This window comes from Populus euphratica, unplaced genomic scaffold (assembly GCF_000495115.2).
Source record: "Populus euphratica unplaced genomic scaffold, PopEup_1.0 scaffold250.1, whole genome shotgun sequence".
NCBI lineage: Eukaryota > Viridiplantae > Streptophyta > Magnoliopsida > Malpighiales > Salicaceae > Populus > Populus euphratica.
Genome location: NW_011500005.1, coordinates 155,272 through 179,086, shown reverse-complemented (window position 1 = coordinate 179,086; position 23,815 = coordinate 155,272). Strand labels below are relative to the sequence as shown.

The window sequence follows — 23,815 nt, the reverse complement described above, 5'->3', positions numbered from 1 at the left end:
TCATGGATATTTTAATCCAGTTTGCTTACCCTTCCTCCTTATCTGGTTACGCTAAGTTCACTTACAAAATGTCCTGGACGCCCCTTTCTTCAAACTTCAAAAAAGGACATGCTTGTAATTACGGATATTATAGCTTCACGTGCTCCTTATTTTTAATAAATAAACCAAGATTTGACTGTGATTTTCGTTAAAAAAGATAGACTATCAATCATTGGTGTTAAGGCTTCTAGTGTTAAGATAAAGGATAGGAACTTCGCATCTTCTGTCGGTCAATCAAGAGAGTCTACAATGACGCGAAATATACAATAGAAAGTTTTTTGAAGGAAGTGGGAGTTCGCGGTCAGGTTTACTTTCGATATGGTAGGCGTGACCAGTCACAGTTCCTTTGAGGATCGAGACTGTCGGTAACTTACCCCTCTCCCTCAAGACGATTTCTTTCTACCCGCTGCTTCTCCTTGCTCCCTTCCTGCGCCTAGGCCCATTCCTAATTTTATTGCTAAGGCCCGTCACTGGCTGCATCTAAAGCAGAAGAGCAGCTCTTTCCCGTACTGAAGGGAGTAGGCTTTCTCTGCTTCTAAGTTCGAAGATCCGGCGTTTGCTCCTTATTTCGTTCAGCCATTCATTAACTTACAGTCTAGTTTGTTCATGTGATGTTTTGGCTGGGGCAAAGCACCACTCATGAAATGAAGGCAGTTGCTTTCCTATCATTAATGTATATAATTGCTATGGTTAAATATATACAATGGAATAGAGAATCGCAAATAATGGCTCCCTTTCTTTAGTTTTAAGCTGAGAAAAGAGAGACGCTTAGCTGGTCGTAGTTAAAAGTGTTTTGGGAATATAGTTATAGATAGTTTTCAAATAATTTTTCTGTTAATAATTTTTTTTATTTTTTTTAAAATATTTTTAACATCAATATATTAAAATAATTTAAAAACATTAAATATATTAATTTGAAGTAAAAGAATATTAAAATTTTAAAACTTTTAAAATGCAAAAACAATATTAATCTTGAACACAATAAGAGAATGGAATCTTCACTCCTTGAAATACAAGTTACCCTACGACAAGCTGGAACTAGCCTAGATACTTCAGACCAGACATGTAATTTGCAGATATTAGCCTTTAATTACTATCTCGGAATGAAAAATAAACAATAGAAATAGCAAGGCAGAAATTCATTTTAAAACTCTCAGAGACTCTCTCTCTCTTATATATATATATATATATATATATATATATAAGGGACACTAACTAAATAGAACATGATGTGCTTCTTCTTTTTTGTGAATTATCTGAGGGAGCTTGTGCATTCCCTTGTAATGTGTGTTAGGAACTACTGAAAATCATATATTAATTCCTTTAAATAGCCCTCATTATGCATCGCTATGTGCAAATTAGCTACCTAGACTAGCCGATTGCACCCTGCTGCATCCTGCAGGTTTCTCAAACCTAGCAATTCATTTTGCTAGCATATCTCAGTGACTGCTAGTGCCGGATTGCACAGTTGACAAACAATATATACAAGCACAATCTTTTGCTTCTCCGTAGGAATAACCAGTGTCTCTTTTGCACAAAGTGAACTCACTCTCAGCACAAAACACATGATGAAAGATGCAATCTATACTTGACAATTGTACTAAAATCGAAATACGAAGTGAGGGAATGTCAGGCTGAAAGAAGCTATTAAAATATATTGACCATACGAAAAAGAACTAGCTAGCATGGGCAAAATCCCAGGACACTCCAACAGTGAAAATTACATATGAAAATTTCTAACTCAACTTTTCACAGAATAGATACAAGAAAAAACAAAAACTCATGATGATGAGAAGCAAACTCACAGGAGTAAATGTGACAAGCAGCTGCTTCTAAAAGGATCAAGGAGCAAATTATGAGCACAAACCAGAAATTCATCATATCTACAAAACTTCATTTGCTAGAATGGGGCTGATGTTGTTCTGCGAAGCTGATATTTGGGCTCAGGGAGAGGGACACATGGCAACATAATCTCCAGATCCTGCAAGTTTAAGGACAACAGATCAAAATAAGATAAAAAAGAATATACAAATTGGCAATTAACAATAAGAATGAGGGGAAAATGTACTTCATACGCACATGTCTCGTATTCAGTGCCAAGATAGACATGTTTTACCATCATCATATAGGCCAATAAACACCAAGAAGATGATATCCTTATACTCAAGGAAGTGATTGTGTATATATAAACCGATGCCAACAAACATCATTATCACCACAAGTAAAAGAAGAATAGCCTTTTGCCCACGGAACAAATTCAATAGCAAGAGAGCACCTTCTTCTTTTCTTATGATATATGGAGCTCATCTTATTAATTTCTATATTATGTTTCCAAGGAAAAAACATGATTTGGTGGTAGAAGCAACAGTCTATGAATCATGATTCTGAGCTGTTTTGGTTAGTCAAGAAATGTGGTAAATTTGATTTTGATTGCTGGAAATTATTGGGGAAGGAAACTAAATGAGAGCAGTTTTGAAGTGGAAAAGCATGGCTGTGCTAGTCTTTAGAGTTTTGGGATAATGATTTTGCTACAACCATTGAACTGGCAATAATAACTAGGGGGTGCTTGCAGATTTCACAACAAGAAGGACCAACATGCAAGTTGCGCATCAAATTGGGGATAGTGGAACAAGAGCAATAATATCTCATGAAATAAACAACAAGCGTATGCATCAAGAATCCTTTCATTTATTCTTTAATTTTTCTGTCAAAACTAAAGGAAAAATGGAGACAGGAAGCTTTCTAATACCCACATGAATCTAAAGTTTCATGTAGTGATTAATAGTCATCATCTAGTTTTCTTCCCCAGCCACTTAAGAGGAGACAACCTTCAAAATGTCTTGTCATGCCTATGAATGTCATTGGATTTTCAAAGAAAAAACTATCATAAAACTAGTCAAACTGATCTTCATTCTTGGAAGACAATTATGTTTGGTTTGCAGTAGGAATATAGCTAGCTGATAAGCTGTCAAATGACAGTATATCAGACTGATCTAAATTTCAGTTGCATGATTACTGAAAATCACTGCAAAAGAAAATCAAACAAGGGCTTCTTTAAACTATTCTATCTCTGATTCAATTACACCTTCTTTCTTAATCACAAAGCAAGTATGAACATCCTTCATTCCTTAAATTCAAGGGAGGAGGGAGAAAAGGAAACTAAACTAAAACAGACAGTTCAGCACATGTTATCAATATATCCAATAGAAAGGTAGTTGAGCCAGAGGAATAACTGAAAAGAAAACCCCACCCTTAGTTTCCTCAGCCTTTCATTTTCCTCTTCCAGACGAGAAATTTTATTCTCCAGCTCATTTGTGTATGCTTGCTTCCGTGCTCGTGAACGGGCAGCAGATTCTCGGTTCTTTATCATTCTCTTCTGCCTCCTCTCAACTGTCTTCTCAATCATATCTGGCACACCTCTTTTCCTTGCTGGTGCCTGTGTATCTGATAATGTCCCCATCAGAGGTGGAGGTAAGGCAACCTGGTTCTCTGAGTATGAAACATCCATCAAAGAACCAGCCCCCATGTGAAGTGGCTGCAGTGTAGACTGACCTGGCATATAAACCCCCATCATGCTTTGTTGTGGGTGCTGATACTGTGGATGTGGTTGGTATTGCAACCATTGACCTTGTTGTTGAAACTGTTGTGCTGCATTTGTATCAACCCCAACAATGGAACCACCATCTTTCTTGTCCATGGATCCTTCATCTACAACTCCTGCTTTTACCAAGAAATCCTCCAAAGTCATCTCTCCAAAAGTAGGCTGCCGCTCCCTAGACTTTATCCCCCTGTTATTTTTGCTTTGTTGGATGTCTTTCCAAACCTCATCAACTGTCTTCTTACTCAGATCACTGGTTAACGATAAGCTTGCCTGACGCTGCAAAGCAGTTTGATTGGCAAATGGTGTGCCCTCCACTTCCAAACCCATAGTCTGGGTAGCCTCCACTGTCCACACGTTTTTGAGAAGTTCATCAAGATTCATGCTGCTGAGAGGTTTCCCCAAGTCACCCAACTGATTCTGAACCTCATCGAGAGTGAGACTGTACATTGAGTTTTGCCGTGCCAATGGCTGGAGCTGAGATTGTTTATAATGACTACTACCATCACCTTGAGATCCCTTTGTCTGCATTCCCATTCAACAACCTTCACTTAAACATTCCAAATCTAAGAATTAAAAACCCTTAACACGACAACTCTGTTAAACCCAAGCTTGTCTAAAAACCACAGTGATCCAATCTTCAAACTCACCCCACAGTCTGACCTGAAAAACCGAGTTACAATTCAGAAATGTAGCCTATAAATGAATCCTTTACCGAACAAGATTTTAGATTAAATTCCCCAGACAGACAAAAAAACTCTAATTTGAACAAATTAAGGATAGAGTCTATACCATGCAAGACCAGAACTAAAATATACAAGATTAATTTTCACGAAAACCTAAGACAATAACCTTCATTCAGCACAGTTAACAAAATAAAATAACAAGTTACAAAAATGGCCAACAAACAAATATGCAGCTTAAATCCCTTGATTATGAGAACAAAATCTTAAGAAAAAATAGAACAAGGAAAACACAGACTACTATTGGAAGAGAAAAAAATACAAGAAGATTCACCTCAAAACATTACCGTAATTAAAAACAAAATAAAAACCTACCAAATAAATTAGAGCAGCCAGTCCAATAGAATCCAAAATGGACTGAAATGAGCTTGACAAGATATGTATAACTGTGCACTTTGAAACCAATATACTGATCAAAACAAAGTGAGACAACATACAAACAGGGAGCTTTAAAGCTATAATCTTATACATGCAAATGCAAAATCTCAAAGCTTTAGCCTTGATTGACTAAAAACCTTGAGACCTAAATTACAAATCACAAATTAATCCGCATAATCTCAACATTTCAATAATCCCAGATTAAAAAGTCTGGAGCTTCTGCATGAAACTCAAATCAATTCTAACAAAAAAAGAAAAAAACAATCTTGCACATATTTACATAAAATCAAAATCCCTCTTAAACCAAACTCAAAAACCAAAGAAAATCACACAAATGTAAGTGTAAAAAATAGCAACTTCCAAATTGGAAGTGCCATAAAAGAAGTGGTTTTTCATTTTTGTGTCATACATCAATAAAGTGGAGTTAAGAGAATGAAACAAAAAAAAAAAAAGGAACGTACTTTTGTGATCCAAGAGAGAGTGGAGTGACAGAAGAGAAGTGATTTTTTTGTGCTGCTGTTGATGATTCAGGTGAAAATCAGCTGGTTATTTTGCTTTTACATTCAGGGAGAGAAAACTCTAAATCTACAAATGTCAAAAACAAAACTAAGGTGTTGATTAACTGGTCCCATTTTGTTTTTTGTTTTCTAGAAAAATATCAAGGAAAATGGTATCATGGGGGAGGGCTTATATGGTAATCTGTGAAACCCCACTTATTCGCTTCAATGAGCCACGTGGCACGTTCTTAGTTAATTATTCAATTGGTTTCGATTTTGCAGGCCCCATTGGCCCATTTTTTACCTTTTATCTATAGCTGCAAAATCCAGACCAGTCTCGGAGCGGGTCCATCTAGAACCTAGCAAATTCAAGGTCGGCTGTATCATCGGAATTAAAAAAAAAAATAAAAAAATTGGGTGATGTAATAAAAAATATGGGTTAAATTGTTAACCCGATAGACCAAGACATGATCCAATTAACCCGAGCCACTTCCAATATCAAGGGCAATACTAATAGTCTTATAATTCCTTAAAAATCATATCAAAAATTTGATGTAAACCTATTTAAGTCTATACTGTCACTCATAAATATTATGTCTTTAAATAAATTAAAAAATAATAATTTAATATTTTATTGTCAAACTAAAACAGACACACACACACACACACATATATATATATATATGATTCACTGAAGGAGACTTTGAATGTAAATTTTGAAAAATGGAGATTATATAGTTTTTTAAAAATACTGTAAAACTCATTTATATTTAAAGAATTATAGTTTATCATATTTACTATATAATTTTTTGCTACTATTTCAGGACAAAAGAAAAGAAAACAGCAGGGATATATCCTTATATTTTTTTTTTATTTTAAGAATATAAAATTTCACTGAACGTGAAATCCATTAACAAAGCCGATGAAAAATGCAGCAAAAACCCAGGACTCTGCAGTCTTTGCAATTGTCTGCAAATATGATAGCATTGACGCGGTCATGGAAGAGCTCATGAAGAAGCAAAAGGAGTGACCTCACAAGAACAGAACCTAACAGGTCAAGATTTGGCCAAGGCAGGCTTTCCATGGACCCAGGAAAACCTCCAAGCTAAAGAGAGATTTGTCCTCTACTGCATGCTCTGGAACTCGTTCGATCATGTTAATATTCTTTCCTTTTCTCTGCGGATTTTCTAACAATTTACCCTCTGTGGGCGCGTGGCACTCATATATTTGCTTGGCCAATTTCATTTAAGTCCCTCAACTATATCTCTTCAATCGAAGTTTCAATCTCCTTTTTTGTCTCGATCAGGTACCCAAAGATTCATAAAACCCCCAATTGAATACCATCGTCGAGGTATATGTAGATGGATCCTGTTCTAATTAAGAACTTGTGAAAAGTCTAGGTGGAGGGGGGACTTGATTAAGAATTTTTTGAAGACGTAGGAGCTTAATCGAGACAGGAAAACTAGTCAATGACTTGATTGAAATTTGGGTACTGTTTCATGTCTGGTTTTGAAGTTCCCTGCTTCACCTTGTTTTTATCTGAGCCATGCGTGGCACTATCCAGAGAGTTAGCCCTCTTGGTGCTCCACCTGGCCTTTTTGCACGTAAAGCATGTAGCGCATGTCATTTTAGGACATTATTAGTTCCGTATCCCACATGGCATTGGTTAATTTTTTTTACATAAAAAATTTAATAAAAAATTAAAATATAAAAATATTAAGTTTTTTTTATAAAATTATATTCAAAATTTTTAGATTTGATTATAATACATGATCTAAAAATAATATTTATAATATTAATAATAACATTAAACTTGCATGATTTAAGTTTAAGTGAGTTTGACTGCAACATCAGAATCAGTAACCTTATATATAGGTCTGACTGTAAAGTTATGTCATAAAAATATGATAATTAACTAGATTAATAAAAAAAAACTAACAAGAAGAAAAAAAACTAATAAAAAAAACTGAATTGATTAGGTTAACCCTTCAAACTAGGTTAACCTGTCAAATATAGAATCTGCGTCATGAAAGTTTAATAACTAAATAGAAGAAAACAAATTGATGGGTCAACTGGTTAGACTGTCAAACCAGGTTAACCTATCAAGATCAAGATATGTGTCATGAAAACCTGATAATAAAATAGAAAGAAATTTAACATTAACAAACTAAACTAAATAAATAAAAAATAATTAAAAAAAGCAAAAAAAAATAAATTCAGGTTAACCCATCAAACTCAAGATTCGTGTTATGAAAATCTGATAACTAAATAAAAAATTAATATTAACAAACTAAATTATTAAAATTATTAAAAGAAAAAAACATAAAAAAAAGCAAAAGAAAAGCTCATAAAGACATAAAAAAAGAAAAAAAAATAGCTCAGAGTATTTTAGTATACATTATTATTATTATTATTATTATTATTATATTATTATTATAACTATAATTATAATATATAAATACAGGCATGGGAAAAGCTACACTACTTTTCCTATGCCTTTTAGAGTATTAATTAACTAGTATATAACTCAAAAAAAGTAAAATAAAAATTATCAATCATAATTTTTAAAATAATTTAACATTAAATCATGAAATTAATTATTTCAATAAATAAAACTAGTTAATAAAGGATGAAATTAAAAAAAAAAACTAGAAAAAAAATAAGGGTGTAGCTATAGTAATTTAGCCACTCCCTTTAGTGTTTTATTAAATGCCATGCCCGCGAATACCGTAGGCTTGTGGTATATTTGTGCATTATTGTGGGTTTGTGAAAAAAAAAATCACATGAAAAAAACTGTTGCAATCCATAATATTTTTAGGAAAAAACTACAAAGTTAAATTCTCAATCAGCTTAATATTAAAAAATTAAAATAAAGAAAGGTAATTTTGGAAAAAATCATAAAAACATGACAGGAAAAAAAAACCAAGTAGAAAAACATTATAGCAATCTATAATATTTCATGAAAAAATCTAAAATTATAATTCTCAACCAATTTAATATTAAAAATAATAAAATCAATAAAGCTAATTTTGAAAAAAAATCATAACAAAAAAAACATCATGTAGAAGAATACTGTATCAATCCACAATGTTTTTTTTTAAAAAAAACTACAAAGCTAAATTCTTAAACAACTTAATATAAAAAATAAAATTGACAAAGACAATTCTAAAAAAAATATAAAAAAATTATGTGAGGAAACACTGTAACAATCCACAGTGTTTTAAATAAAAAAATACAAAGCTAAATTCTCAACCAGCTCGACAAAACAATTTTGAAAAAAAAAAGACAATTGTAAAAACAAAAAAAAAACTTGTCGGGAAAGTTAAAGCTAAATTCTCAATCATCTCAATATTAAAATTATTTAGGAAAACACTATAGCAATCTATTGTGTTTTATAAGAAAACATAAAATTATAATTCTCAGCCAACTCAATATTTATAAAATAAACTTGGCTCAATTAGCCAGTATGAGTCTCTGTTTTTTCATACCTATTGAAAACATAAACAGTAATGCAAGGCCTATGTCACCATCAACCATAAGCACCTAGAAGGAACAAGTGGCTCTAGAAGAACTACTTAATAGTTACGAGGAAATATTCAAGGAACCTGAATGACTACCTCACATTAGAACCTATGACCACACTATTCCTATAAAGAAAGGTGCACAAACAATCAATCTTAGACCTTATAGATATTATGGAGTGTAGAAAGATATATTGGAAAAGAGGTGGATAAAATGCTCGAGTCTAGAATCATCTAACAAAGCAACAACTCGTTTGCTTCCCCTTTTGTTTTGGTTAAAAAAGGGATGGGTCTTAAAGACTCTATGTTGATTATAGAGCTCTCAATCAACTAACCATCAAAGATAAATTTCCAACACCTCTAATGGAGGAATTATTAAAAGAATTGGTAGGTGTCATAATATTTTCAAAGGTGGATTTACGATTTGGTTACCACCAGATTATAATGACTCCTTATGATTTGTTCAAAACAGCATTCTAAACCCACAATAGCCACTACGAATTCTTGGTGATGTCATTTGAGCTAACCAATGCTTAAAGTATTCTGAAGTCATCTGAGGAAGTTTGTGTTAGTATTTTTTGACGACATTTTAATCAATAATCATTCAATGACTGAGCACCTAGAATACTTGCAAATCGTATTTGAATTACTTAAAGGGCACTAGTTGGTGGCTAAGCACAATAAATGTGCATTTGGTATCCCTCAAGTGGAATATTTAGGGCATGCCATCTCCAAGAAAGGAGTAGCTACTAACCCTAAGAAAATTCAAGCCATCACCGACTGGCCTGAACCTTAGAATGTTAAGTAACTACGAGGATTCTTAGGTCTTATTGGCTACTACAGTAAGTTGATCAAAAACTATGAAGCTATTAGCAAGTCACTCACCCAGCTACTAAAAAAAGATGCATTTATTTGGAAGGAAGATGCTACTAGAGGCTTCAGAAACTTAAAACAGGCGATGACTCAGCCCCTGATTCTCTCTTTGCTTTATCTTAACAAGTCTTTTAAGTTTGAAAAAGACGTCTCAGGGTTGGTATAGGAGTTATACTCATGCAAGAGGGGCACCCTATCACATTTATCATCAAATCATTAGCACCCAAACATCAAGTATTATCAACTTATGAAAGGGAAATGTTGACTATTCTACATATAATTGCCAAGTGGAGACACTAGCTATGGGGAAGGTATTTCACAATCAGAACAGGTCATATGAGCCTCAAGTAGTTACTGGCACAAAAGGTTTCTTTTCCCTCCTAACACATCTGGTTAGCCAAACTTTTAGGCATTGATTATCGCATTGAATATAGAAAGAGAAAGGAAAATATTATTGCTAATGCTCTATCTAGATGTACTAACAGTGAGGTGCTCATCTTTATATTGTCTACCATTTTGACCAACTTGTTAGAAGTAGTAAAAGTGTCCTAGACTATAATACTTTGTTAAAGATCATTAGCAATCTAAACATAGATCCTAGTTTGCATCCATATTATACATAGTTGAATGAGCATCTGTACAGAAAAGAAAAGCTGGTGGTGGGCAATGATTTTAACTTATAAGGGAAACTAATCTCCATCTATCACGACTCTGTCATAGGAGGGCACTATTTTATTGGAGAAAACAATAAAAAGATGTGAGGACATATGTGAGAGAGTGCCACACCTGTCAAAAAAATAAGAGCAAAAACGTCCTAACACCTGGCTTACTTCAACCTTTTCCTATTCCCCAGGCACCCTTTGTGAACATCAGTATGGACTTCATTGAAGAGTTACCCAACTTCAAATGAAAGAATGTTGTTTTATGTGTAGTAGATAGGTTCAGCAAGTATGTCCATTTCATTGCTTTGTCCCACCTCTATACAGCTGCATCGGTGGCATATGCTTTCATAAATAACATCTACAAACTACACAGTTTACTTGCTTCTATAGTGAGTGACAGAAACCCAATATTTCTAAGCAAATTCTGGAAAGACTTATTCGTCTACCAAAGCGTTCAACTATTACATTCAACAACATATCATCCCCAAACAGAAAGGCATACAAAAGTGGTGAATCAGTATTTGAAACAATATTTAAGGTGTATGACAAGCGAAACACCTGATCAATAGTCCAGATGGCTATCCTTAGCCGAATGGTAGTATAATATCAACTATCATTCATCAATCAAGTTTACACCCTTTAAAATTCTATATGGTTAGGATCCTCCGATTCACATTCCTTACCTGCCAAGGATTCTAACATAGAAGCTGTTGACAAGCAATTAACTAAGAGGGAAGACAGGCTTAAGTCAATCAAAGACAATCTCAAGATAGTTCAACATCTTATGATCAAACTAGTAAACAAGAAGCATAGTGAACATATGTTCAAGGTGGGAGAGTTTACTTAAAATTACAACCCTACAAGCAACAAACGGTCAGAAGGAAGGGTTCACACAAGTTAGCAGGCAAGTATTATAGTTTTTACCGAGTAATTGATGGCATAGGGACGATAGCATACAAATTATGCCTTCCCAGTTCAAGCGTCATACACCCAGTATTTTATGTATCCTAGTTAAAGCAACATGCAGGGAATAAGATGGTATACAACAACTTACTTGTCCAAAATCCACATTCAGAGTTGCAGCCCCCAGCCAATCTTGACAGGAGGATGGTCAAGCACCAAAATTAGACAGCAACACAAGTCTTAGTTTATTGGAAGACCTTATTATCATATAAAAGCCACCTGTAAATTTGTTGATGACCTCCTTATGAGGTACCCACAGTTCTCCCTCGAGGACAAGGAAATTTTTTAAAGGGGAAGGTATTGTTGCAAACCAGGAAGCACAGTAGCAGGAAAAGGAATTTTAAACCAAAAGATCATTGATGAAACGATGGCGTTTCAAGGACGCTAAACCTGCTCTTTAGTTACACGCACCATTTAAATAAATCCACTACCAGCTTCAGTCTTGTGTTTTTAATTCTGTTGTTTGTTATTATTACGAGAGTCTCGTCTTACTCAGATAACAAACTCTAAAATCTACCCGCTCCTGTAATTGTGGCAATGCATGTAACAGAACAAATGAGAGATATACAATGCAATTGTCGTGCTTCTCCCCTTGTATTTCTCTTTATCTCTCTTTCTCTTCTGCCTTCCTCATTCCTCTATTATTCTTCATATTTTTATGTTAACTAGAAAAGCCCCTGCCGCCTTAACTCAAAGTTCATGTAGCTCCATTAGCCCATCTACCATCTATGTCTTGCCAGGCAGGTTCTTTCTACAAAATGTAGAGCTTAAGGGTCCACGCAAGAACAAAGTGATCGTTGTACGTATAGATGGCACACTTCTAGCTCCGACCGATTATCGGATTATTGGTAATGCTGGAAACTGGATTTTCTTTCAAAATGTTGATGGTGTTACGGTTTCTGGTGGGGTTCTTGATGGACATGGCTCTGGTTTGTGGGATTGCAAGCAATTTGGCAAGAACTGCTCGAGTGGTGCCACGGTATGGCATTCACCATTGTGACCACTCTTTTACTTGTTTCAAGAAAATTTACACAGTATTGCTGCCTTGATCATTCACTTAAGCTCTAATTTCGCAAGAATTAATTAAGAGCATCACTGTCAAATATTGTAGTTAGTTAGAGCCTTCATTATGTTTCAAGCAGATATAATTAAATGCGTTAATTATGTCTATTCTAATTGAAGTTCATTTGTGTGCATGTGCAGACGCTAGGCTTTTCAATTCAAACAGCATAGTAATCAGTGGATTAACTTCATTGAATAGCCAAATGTTCCACATCGTTATCAATGGTTGCAACAACATGAAGATTCAAGGGGTTAGGGTTAGGGTTACGGATTCCGGGAACAGTCCAAACACAGACGGCTTTCATGTTCAATTATCGAGCAACGTCACAATATTGAGCTCCAAGATTGGAACCGGTGATGATTATGTCTCAATCGGTGCCGGCACAACTAACTTGTAGATTGAAAATGTTGTGTGTGGCTCTGGACATGGAATTAGGTAATGAAATTAAATCATTAATTAATTATATACAGTGCTGTTAATATGTGATGATGCTATATGATGTGGGGCTTAAATGTGTGGTTTCTTCCTGCAGAATTGGAAGTTTAGGCAAGGACCTTAATGAGCCTGGGGTGCAAAATGGGACTGCTAAAACGATTGCATTTATTGGCACTCAAAATGGGTTGAGGATCAAGTCTTGAGGGAGGCCTATCAATGGTTTTGTTAGGAATGTACTTTTCCAGCACACTGCCATGACCATCGTTCAGAATCCCATTGTTATTGACCAGAACTACTGCCCTGACAACATAAATTGCCCCAGCCAGACAGGATGACCCTATGTGTTTATTCTTGTAATTGAGATAATTTGGGTCTAGTCTGGTTAACATGGACTACTTTTATTTGCTAAAATGTGCTTTATGATTTGTTTTGAACAGGCTTCTGTGTTAAGATTAGTGATGTGATTTACCAAGACATACATGGAACATCAGCAACACAGGTTGCAGTGAGATTTGACTGCAGTAAAAAGTTCCCATGCACTGGGGTCAAAATGGAGGGTGTGAAGCTCACTTACAAGAATCAACCAGCTGGCGCATCTTGTAACAATGCTGATGGAACAACTTCAGGTGTCATCCAGCCCAATAATTGCCTTGAGGAAAATAGTCGTAGAAAAAACAAATTAAAAACTGACTGTGATGCTGCATGATTATGTCAGGCAAGCTATTAGACGTAGTTTACTACTTGGCCTGTGGTGTTTCTTGGAGCCCGGCCTTGATGATTATATATGGTGGGAAAAGATTGTTCAAGTTTGTAATTCGTAAAGACCCTTCTCTCGGTTCTTATTTACGATAAATCAAATCCAGTAGGTCGAACTAGTAACCTAAAATTTGATCCGGATTGTGTTTCATTTTGAGCTGTTTTTACATGCATTCTGCATTCCACTTAACTGTTGGCATGGACATGAACTCTCCAGCCTTGGGATTGGCAACCAATAATCCATAGTTGTCAGTCCTTAATACCATGTGTCGCTGCTAGAGTCAAGCAAGATGTGATTAATCTGTGAGAGTGAGGACTGCCTCCAAGCAGATAGCTGAGACCAATCAGAATTCCATAGATCTTTACTCCAGTTTTGCTTCTTGTTGAACTCTCGCTATGACAAATTCAGTTGAGAAGTGCAACAAGGCTAGGTTCCTCGACTAGGATTCGGTCCATGGGTGATGACGTCAGACTAGATACACTTGTCACTTGGACTAAGGCTCGGCCCTCAAGGGTTAAGCATTTAGTTTGATAAAATTCTCGCTTGCGATAGTGCGATTTTGCTACATTTCGTCTGTCACAGTAAAGACTTAAAATGTGTGACTGCATTGCTAGAAGGTGAATAAGGTGTGCTCTATGCTGATCTAGAGGAACCTGAAGCTGACTAGAGAATTTCCCCACTACATGATGCTGCTGCCACTGGTTTTGTACTTTGTTGAAGTGGTTTGAGTTATTGCTTTGCCACAAAGCGACGAACGGATTTGAGAATCTAGTATTCAGAATTACCATATCACAATATGCTTCCTCTTGATTAATTATGCCTTCTACTGCATATGGTATGAAGGGTCGCCATTGTTTATTTATTTATTCATCATCGGAATATTGGGACTTTTGGCATTGAGATTCGGTAGAATCTGACCCGCGTTACTAGTTACGATGCCAACTGACTTGCTAGTAAGTTTCCTTAAAAGTAAGCAACAACACTGTGGTTAAACAATAGCTGGTAGTCAAAAGCAATACACCGTGGGATATGCAATCGGCATCCAATTGTCAACCATTTTTCACTCAAGTTAACGTAGCAATTTCGGCAACAGGGATTGATTCTGACTGGCAAATTTAGTAACAATCATTGCATACTTATAAGACAACTATCTGATCCATCACAAAAACCACTAAAATCTGCCCCCTTGCACCCTGCTGCGGGTTTCTCAAACTGTGCAGTGCATTTGCTGGTTTGTGTCATGCTTTTACTGCCAGATTGCATGGTTGTGATAAACAATATATACGAACACAATATTTGCTCTTCTGCAGGAATAAGCACTGTCCCTCGCTCTCAGCATACAACACTTGATGAAAGAATGTTAGGAATACTTGACAATTGTGTACCAAAACTCAAATGATGAAGTGGGGCATGTCAGGCTGAAAGAAGCTAGAAAAATATATTGGCCATTCTTTTGAAAAATCTTAGGACACTCGGACATTGAAAATTACAATTGGAAATTTCTAGCTAACTTTTCACAGAATAGATACAGGATGATGATGAGAAGCAAACTCACAGCAGTAGCCGTGACAAACAGCTGCTTCTTAAGAGGTCAAAGAGTAAATTATGAGCTCAAACTAGAAATGCATTGTATCTACAAAACTTCAACACTGTCGTTTCATTTGCTAGAATGGGGCTGATGTCGTTCTGCGAAGCTGATACTTGGGTTCAGGGATACATGGCAACATATTCTCAAGCTCCTGCAAATTAAAGGACAACAAATCAAAAACGTAATTAACGATAAGAAAGAGAGGAAAATGAATTCAACCAACAACTGTCTCACATCCAGTGACAAGAGATGATATTCTTGTACTCAATGAAGTGACTGTGTACATACAAAGTGATGCCAACAATACATAATTATCACCACAAGAAAACGAAGCATAACCTTTTGCTCCACAACATCAACATAAACAAGAAGCTCATTCATCAAGAATCCCTTTATTTTATTCTACTTGAATCTAAAGTTTTAGAAACTAACTAATACTCATCATCTAATTTTCTTTCCCAACCACCTATGGGTGGGGGGGATCTTCAAAATGTCTTGCATGCCTCTAACACGAAACTAGTTAGATTGATCTTCATTTCTCAATCACAACCTACGAGGGGGCAATCTTCAAAATGTCTTACATGCCTCTAACATGAAACTAGTTACATTGATCTTCATTTCTCAATCACATATAGCTATCCGACAATTTATAACTGATTTAAGTTCCATTTGCATGTCTGTGATTCAATTAAACCTTTTGTCTTGGCCCTGGCATTGGACCAAATTTTTTTAGCTTCAAATTAATTTTGAGTTTTTGGATTATTTTAATGTAATGATGTAAGAAATTTTATTTTAAAAAAAATATTATTTTGATGTATTTTCAAATAAAAAAAACACTATAAAAAACAACTTTTATCACACTCCCACGCAGATCCTTTATCACAAAGCAAGCATGAAGATCATTCATTCAAATCAAGGGGGAGGAGGAAGGAGAAAAAGAAACTAAAACAGACACACATGATAAAGGTTGCATCGGAAGGGTAAATGAAAAGAAATCCTCACCCTTAGTTTCCTCAGTCTTCCATTTTCCTCTTCCAGCCGAGAAACTTTGTTCTCCAGCTCGTTTGTGTAAGCCTGCTTCCGTGCCCGTGAACGGGCGGCAGATTCACGGTTCTTTATCATCCTCTTCTGCCTCCTCTCAACTGTTTTCTCAAACATATTTGGCACGGCTCTTTTTCTTGCTAGTGTCTGTGTATCTGATAAAGTCCCCATCAAGGGTGGAGGTAACGGCACCTGGTTTTTGGGGTATGAAACATCCATCATAGAACCAGAACCCATGTGAAGTGGCTGTGGCATAGGCTGGCCTGGCATATAAACCTCCACCATGCTTTGTTGTGGATGTTGATACTGTGGTTGTGGTGGGCATTGCACCCATTGACTTTGTTGCAGAAACTGTTGTGCTGCATTTGTATCAACCAAAACAACAGAACCACCATCATCTTTCTTGTCCACGGATGCTTCAGCTACAACTCCTGCTTTTACCAAGAAATCCTCCAACGTCATCTCTCCAAAAGTAGGCTGCCGCTCCTTAGACTTCATCTCCTCATCACGTTTGCTTTGTTGGATGTCTTTCCAAACCTCATCAACTGTCTTCTTGCTCAGAGCACTAGTTAATGATAGGCTTGCCTGGCGTTGCAGAGCAGTTTGATTGGCTAATGGTGTGCCCTCCACTTCCAAAGCTGTAGTCTGGGCAGCCTCCACCGTCCACACATTTTTTAGAAGTTCATCAAGATTCATGCTGCTTAGGGGTTTCCCCAAGTCACCCAACTGATTTTGAACCTCGTCAAGAGTAAGACTGTACATTGAGTTTTGCCGCACCAATGGCTGGAACTGAGATTGCACATGATGACTACTGCCATCACCTTGAGATCCCATTGTCTGCGTCCCCATTCAACAACCTTCACCTAAACATTCAAAATCTAAAACTAAAAACCCTTAACAAAAAAACTCTCTAAACCCTAAGCTTGTCTATGAACCACGCTGATCCAATCTTCAAACTCACCCCACAATCAGAACCTGGAAAGCAGAGTCAACAATTTAGAAATACAGCATAAGATTATCAGATAACACTCTCCAAACTGCCAAAGAAACTCTGATTTGAAGAAAATATGAACAGAGTTTCAAGGTTTTTATATATACTATGCAAGACCAGAACTAAAACATCCAAAAATAATTATCTCAAAAAACTAAACCAATGACCTCCATTCAGCATGGTTAACAAAATCAAAGTAATTGAGTATATAAGCAAGATGCAAAAAAGCCCCACGAACAAAGACGCAGCATAAATCCCTTGATTAGGAGATCAAAATTTTTTTAAAAAAATAAAGCTAGAACTCCTAGAAGAGAAAATAACAAGAAGATTCACCTCAAACCATTACCATCGTTAAAAACTTAAAACCCATAAACCCTACCAAATAAATTAGAGCAGCCAACTCACTAGAATCCAAAATGCACTGAAATGAGCTAGTCAAAATATGTATCACAGTGTCTAACGCAGCACTTTGAAACCAATGAAGTGATCAAAGCCAAGTGAAACAACATACAAAAAGAGAGCTATAGAGCTATAATCTTTTACATGCAAATGCAAAAGCTCAAAGCTTTAGCCTTCATTGACCAAAAACCTTAAAACCCAAATCCCACATAACAAAATAATCCACATAATCACAATTTTTCAATACCCGGATTACTCGGTTTAAAACTTTTGCATGAAACATAATCCAATTCTCGAAAGAAAGAAAAATCTTTGAAATATTTACATAAAGTATGAAATCAAAGTCCTCCTAAACCAGACAAAGAAACAAAAAAAAAATCCCACAAATGCAAGTGAAAAACAACTACTTCGAAATGAGAAGTGCTGTAAAAGAAGGGATTTTTCATTTTTTGTGTTATATATCAACAAAGTGAAGTAAATAAAATGAAAGCAACAAAAGGGACTTACTTTGTGATCCAAGAAACAGTGAAGTGATATCAAAGAAAGGAATTTTTGTTGCTGTTGTTGATTTCAGATAAAAATATTATTATGCATTCACGCTTAGAGAGAGAAAGGGGAGAGATAACTCAAATATCTCAAAATGTCCTAAATTAAAAATAAAGTTAATTGGTCCCATTTTTAGTTTTTTTTAGTATATGGAAATCAGTAACATGGGGGAGACCTCATATGATTATCATGGAAAATCCCACTCATTTGCTTCTATAAGACAAGTGGCACTTTTTAGTTTATGATGAAATTAATGATTTTAACATGAATAATATACTTTTTAATTAAAGAGAAAAAAAATAATTTTGATGTGCATTCCAAGAATACCATTCACTTGTGACATCTTGCATATCATCAATTTCAGGAGAAGTAATTGTATATATAATTTTTTAAAATGTCATGAAACACATATTTTCAAAGAAATATGATTAATAATTACTATGCATGTTTTAATATAAATAAATTTAAATTTAAAATATTTTCTTATAATCTATATTAAATAGAAAGTCATGTGAATTCCACTAATATTGCTAAAAAACTCCTTTATTTTGAAAAATTTTCTTTTTTTATAATTAATTATAAATATCAGTACTGTTAAACTTCGTATAGTTTAATAAGTTAATTTACTAACTCACAGGATTGATATCTAATTCAAGTTAGATTTTAAATTTGATAGAAATTAATTTAATTGACTTGGTGAAATAATTTATGATAATGTAAAAATTTTATTTGATTTTTATAATTTGTTTTAAAATTATATTATATTATTTTATTTATTTAAATATTAAAATGATATTATTTTTAATCTAAATTAACTTTTAAATATGTTAATTAAGTTTTAAACTGGATCGAGTGGGGTTAGATTTAATTAATATTTAAAAATATAATAATTATTTTTTAAAATATTTTTTATTTAAAAATAAATTAAAATAATATTTTTATCTTTTAAAGTTATTTTTAACATCACATCAAAATAATTCAAAAATAAAATAAAATAAAATTCAGCTGAAACACATAATTTTAACAAATAAGATAGCATTTATAAAGTAGTGTAGCGTAGAGAAAGAAGAGCTCATGAAGAAACAACAGTGATGACCTCAGAGGAACATAACCTAAAAAATAAAAAATTACCAAGGCAGGCTTTTCATGGACCCAAAAAAACTCCAAACCAAAGAGTTTTGTCCTCTACTGTAAAGTCTGGAAGTTTTTGGATCATAATAATATTCTCTGCGCTCTCTCTCACTGCGGTTTGTCTAAGACAATTTAACCCTCCGTGGGCACGTGGCACTCTAATATGTGCATGTAAAAAATTCAAACAAGTCCCCCAACTCTATAGAGGTTCTCCATTGAGTTTCCTACCATCTTTTTTTTCTTTTGTCTCAGTCAGGTTACAATGTTAATGAAATTTCCAATTGAATCCCATCACCCGTGCTTGTTAACGGATTCCTCCTCACACACTTAAGCTCAAAAACTATGTCATTTCTGTAGATGATTTATTGATATTTTCGTTAAGAAATTGTTAAAAGTTTAGATGCACGACTCATTCGAGAAACTTTCGGGACTTGATCGAGACACACTACCATGGGGACCCTTTTTTTCCTCAAAGAAAGCAGTGTTTTCCCTTGCAAACTGCGATGAAGATATGGCTAATAGTCATTTTGCCTTCTAAGAACTTGGACAAAACAAAAATCATATATAATTTTGATAGAACTCTGATGTTATAAGCAAAAGACAATGACTATGGAGTTGCATCAGTAAAATCATCTGATATATCTGTTGTCACCTCCTTTTTGAAAAACAATTTGAGGTATGGAAGAACATTTGGGAGCACAGGCAGATCTGCTATGTTGATACTCACAAAGTCAAAAGCAATGCAAGTTTACTGAATGCATATCTCATCAAGTGATGGGATTTTGGGGTATCTAAGGCTGCAGTGAATGAGAATAAGGCGGTATGCATCAGCAGAATCTCCCGCTCCTATGGCCTCCTTAGTTGTGCTGTGGTTTCTTGCTACAGCCTCCCTTAGCATCCCATCCTCAAAAGTTGCCTGGAAATCAAAATCAATCCTGTTAATTAATCATGCAGTGTTTCTGACTTTCGTTACTGAGTCTGTGAGCTTCAATTGAAGTTTGGCAAAGACGAGGAAAAATTATCACTATGAGCGTCAAAATGATCCGAATAAGTACATGAGCTAACACTAAAAGTTCTAAAATAGATGATCATAGATGTAGTGGGTCTGATCCTCATGCAATCACCTTAAGCTGAATAGCTACCTAATACACCATGAAAGCAATTAACCGAAAGCTGAAAAGGAGACACAAAGGTTTCATAGTCTTATTTTCTTCATTTGTAAAATAAAAAAGGATTTTGAAAGGCAACCATGTATAAATCACCACAATCACATGGAAAGCATGCTAAAATTTAAGCCATAAAGAACCCTGGCTTATTATGTGTTCATTCGTAAATTATGGGGCCATAGGTACTTGCCTCGTGTACAAGAATTGATGCTCCATGAACTGCTTCTATCAGCTCCATGCATGGCCTAGTGTCACCAGAGTACACAAGCTTCCATCCTGGTATCACTTTTTCAGCACTGTTGTTTCTCTCTCTGCTTTCAAGACAATATCAAATGCCTCAGGGCAGTGCACAACTGGAGAACTGATTAGTTTCTCCAGCCCTGCTTCACCGAGAGCTTTCTTCAAGCTCTTCAGTAAAGAATAAGCCACAACATTGCCAACAGGCTCGTTCAGTTTCTATCTTTTTGAGCAGCCCTGAGAAAAGCTTTCTTCAGAAAATGAAATGAACCCGGAATTATTTGTAGCTTTATTATGTCCTCGGTATCACCCTCAAAAGAATTCCAACTATATGCAGTTGTGCGAGTAAGGATGGTTCTCACATAAATTATCTAGCCTAGTTTTGTGCTACATGAATGAATAAAGATGGGGTATTTGAGTATAATAAAAATAATTTTAAGAAAAAAAACTAAGAAACAACTCAAATTAAAATATCAAAATCAATAAAAAAAACAAACCTTAGTCTAAATCAACATCCACCTTCGAGTTTTTTACAGCTGATTATCAATGCAAATATATATCGATTCATGTTTTTAATATTTTTTATTGGAGCTATTTTCCTATCTTTTCTTAGTTGCAGTTAATTAGAAAACAAACAATCTAATAAACCCTAACTACTTAACAACTCAAGACAATCACTAAAAATTTAATCCAGGAACAACCTTAAAAATTTTAAAGGGATTAATAAAGCTAAACAATAAAAACATAAAAAGTTACGTTTAATTTTATCAAATACTCTCCTAAGACTTATTAATTTTTGAAACAGCAAATCATTAAATCTTAATAACTTCACAAATTAGAGAGATCAAACAATTATAGATTTTATATCCAACTTAGCAATATATTACAATAAATAATAAACGAGAGGCCTCCAGATAATTAAATGAGACAATCATGAAAATAGACACCAAAGAACATTTAATATTCAAAGCACATGATTTGGCTCAATAATTCATATCCCTCAAAACTCAAAACATGAAAGTTGTAGTGCTTTTTTTCAGGATTCTATAGCATTCTGAATCATCTCAATCAAAACTCGAATAAGAGAGTTATGCCTGGATTATGAAGAGTGTTGAAACTATCTAAAATCGTCAAATTAACTTTGTTTTGCCCTTAACACCTTTATTTACATTCTAAATAAAAATATAAAAATAATGAATATATTTAGCCATCAAATTGGTATAAAACAAACATTACAGGGAGGAAAATATGACATTTTGCATTCTCATTATGCTGATTTTGAACTCACCATAATATGTAATAAATCTGACTTAACAGAGTCTCCACGTTGCAGTATTCTATACTTTTCCTTGGCTGTGAGACCAAAAGCATCAGCTTTTTCTTTGTTGAATTTTCCCCTAATTTCATGCAATTCACACACATATATTACAGATATCTCACAAGGCTTTACATGTGATCCTTCCGAAAGGTGTGGTAGCAAGAGAATTGCTGATATTTTGACAGCCGTATTGCCAACAAGAACATCGTGGTCATCAGAGATGAGTTTGGTGTGAACAATGGCAGCATGTGGGATGAAAGACTTCATCGCTTCCATCAACAACTTAAGATCTGAAGGACCCCACAGATTGACCTTGGAAACAAAATAAACTACGATTACGTCCCTCTTCCTCTACAATCCGCAATTCATTAGAGAACAAACTATGGCAAAGAAAGCAGGTATATGTAAAGAGAATTTGATGATACTTACAGACATTCCTTCTCCCATGCCAGCCAAAGTCAGAAGCAAGCCCATGGGATAGGATAAAATCTTAGCAATTAAGCCGCTTTTATGCAACAACCATTGCTTGAACACCCTAATATTAATGAATAAGACTTCTTCTCAATAATCATATTGAACTACTAATTCCTTGTCTGTCAAGACTTGCAATTAAAAGAGAATTTAAGCCTATAACACAATATATAGCTCATCTACCAATAGTGTAAAAAACATAAACCTGGAAGTCCACCTGTTGTCTCCGGGCAGACACGAGAGAGATACATAATCAATTTAAATTTAAATCCACAACATCAATAATCCCACAAAAACCAAAGCAATGGAATTTCACCAAATTCACACCAAAACTGAACATTCTTAAATACTAAAAACATTTGATAGCTTAATTTTATGCTCGGCACAAAATCTTTGCAATCCCTGCAAACCCCAACATCACAATCATTAAAAGCAACATCACACCTTCAAAAAGTCGCTCTCTTTAACATCGAATTACAGCACCAACCCATTAACGATTACCACTCTATCATTAAATATAAACCTTTGGTTGTCAAGAAAGAGCAAAACTGAAGGCAATGTATCATGAGTATCCATTCCAGTCCCCAAAATCCAATCAAGAAACCAAAAAAAAAAACACTATGATCACATATAAAACCACAAGTATTATATTCCTCCATAAAAGAGAACCTTTGAAAAAAAAAGGAAAAAGATAAAATACCTGAACATAAGCTGTGGTGTTGACTACATCACCATTGCCATTGTTTTGCCTCAACTTCTTCTTCTTGGGCTCATGGCTGCTCTCACTTCCCTCAGCTCTGGACTGGTTAAACTTGAAAGTTGTAGCAACGTTTTCCATGGAAAAAGAGACACCCTTTTGGCCTCTCTGTCTCTCTCTAACTCTGCTTTTGCTCTTCGTTTTAAGGCTTTACAGTTCGGTTGTTGAGCAAGAAACTAACAGAGGGTTGAAAAGGAGATGGATGCAACTAGATATGTTGTCTGCGGGTCGTAGCGGGCCAAGCTAATTTTTTTATATAAAAATATTATACGTTAAAAATAAATTGGTTAAAATAATAATTTAAATAATAAAAAAAAAATACACCCAAGTTTATTTGAATTATTAAACAATTTAAAGCTGCCCTAACTAAAAAAATAAAAAAATACTAATTTTTAAAAAAATCAAAAAAACTTAGATGAAGTTCTAAACTTAATATAATTTAAAAATTTCTCCACTTCTAGAATCGTAGATTTTAATTCAATTAAGAAACTAAAAAGATTATTAAAAATAAAATTTAAAAACAAATTATCCTGGACAAATAAAAATATAATTAAAAGAATTAATATCAAGTTTAAAAAATTAAAAATATTATATGGTGGTAAAATTAAAAATCATTTGTAATATGATAAATTATTTATAAA

The 23,815-nt window shown here is 34.6% G+C and overlaps 2 protein-coding genes and 2 pseudogenes across 2 annotated transcripts; 1 reads left to right on the top strand and 3 right to left on the bottom strand.

The window, feature by feature from the left end:
- Nucleotides 1-1,607: 1,607 nt before the first annotated feature.
- On the bottom strand, nt 1,608-5,380 carry LOC105141089 (ABSCISIC ACID-INSENSITIVE 5-like protein 2). Its single transcript, XM_011048189.1, has 3 exons — nt 5,220-5,380; nt 3,290-4,300; nt 1,608-2,020 (listed from the first exon to the last, which is right to left on the bottom strand). The coding sequence occupies exons 2-3, from the start codon at nt 4,172-4,174 to the stop codon at nt 1,940-1,942; spliced, it is 966 nt and encodes a 321-aa protein (XP_011046491.1). The 5' UTR covers nt 4,175-4,300; nt 5,220-5,380; the 3' UTR covers nt 1,608-1,939.
- Nucleotides 5,381-11,346: 5,966 nt separating this feature from the next.
- On the top strand, nt 11,347-13,629 carry LOC105141159 (polygalacturonase-like; annotated as a pseudogene).
- A 1,311-nt stretch (nt 13,630-14,940) lies between these two features.
- Nucleotides 14,941-18,184, bottom strand: LOC105141088 (ABSCISIC ACID-INSENSITIVE 5-like protein 2). The gene is made up of 3 exons (XM_011048188.1): nt 18,056-18,184; nt 16,120-17,133; nt 14,941-15,268 (listed from the first exon to the last, which is right to left on the bottom strand). The coding sequence occupies exons 2-3, from the start codon at nt 17,005-17,007 to the stop codon at nt 15,194-15,196; spliced, it is 963 nt and encodes a 320-aa protein (XP_011046490.1). The 5' UTR covers nt 17,008-17,133; nt 18,056-18,184; the 3' UTR covers nt 14,941-15,193.
- Nucleotides 18,185-19,767: 1,583 nt separating this feature from the next.
- On the bottom strand, nt 19,768-23,400 carry LOC105141158 (uncharacterized; annotated as a pseudogene).
- Nucleotides 23,401-23,815: the final 415 nt, after the last annotated feature.

Bases quoted from the DNA above. Each gene is read 5' to 3' on its own strand.
- LOC105141089 (XM_011048189.1), bottom strand. From the start codon at position 4,174: ATGGGAATGCAGACAAAGGGATCTCAAGGTGATGGTAGTAGTCATTAT. The intron at 2,021-3,289 runs GTGGGGTTTTCT...TTAAACTTGCAG, and splicing joins AAAGGCTGAGGAAACTAAGG to GATCTGGAGATTATGTTGCC.
- LOC105141088 (XM_011048188.1), bottom strand. From the start codon at position 17,007: ATGGGGACGCAGACAATGGGATCTCAAGGTGATGGCAGTAGTCATCAT. The intron at 15,269-16,119 runs GTGAGGATTTCT...TTTAATTTGCAG, and splicing joins GAAGACTGAGGAAACTAAGG to GAGCTTGAGAATATGTTGCC.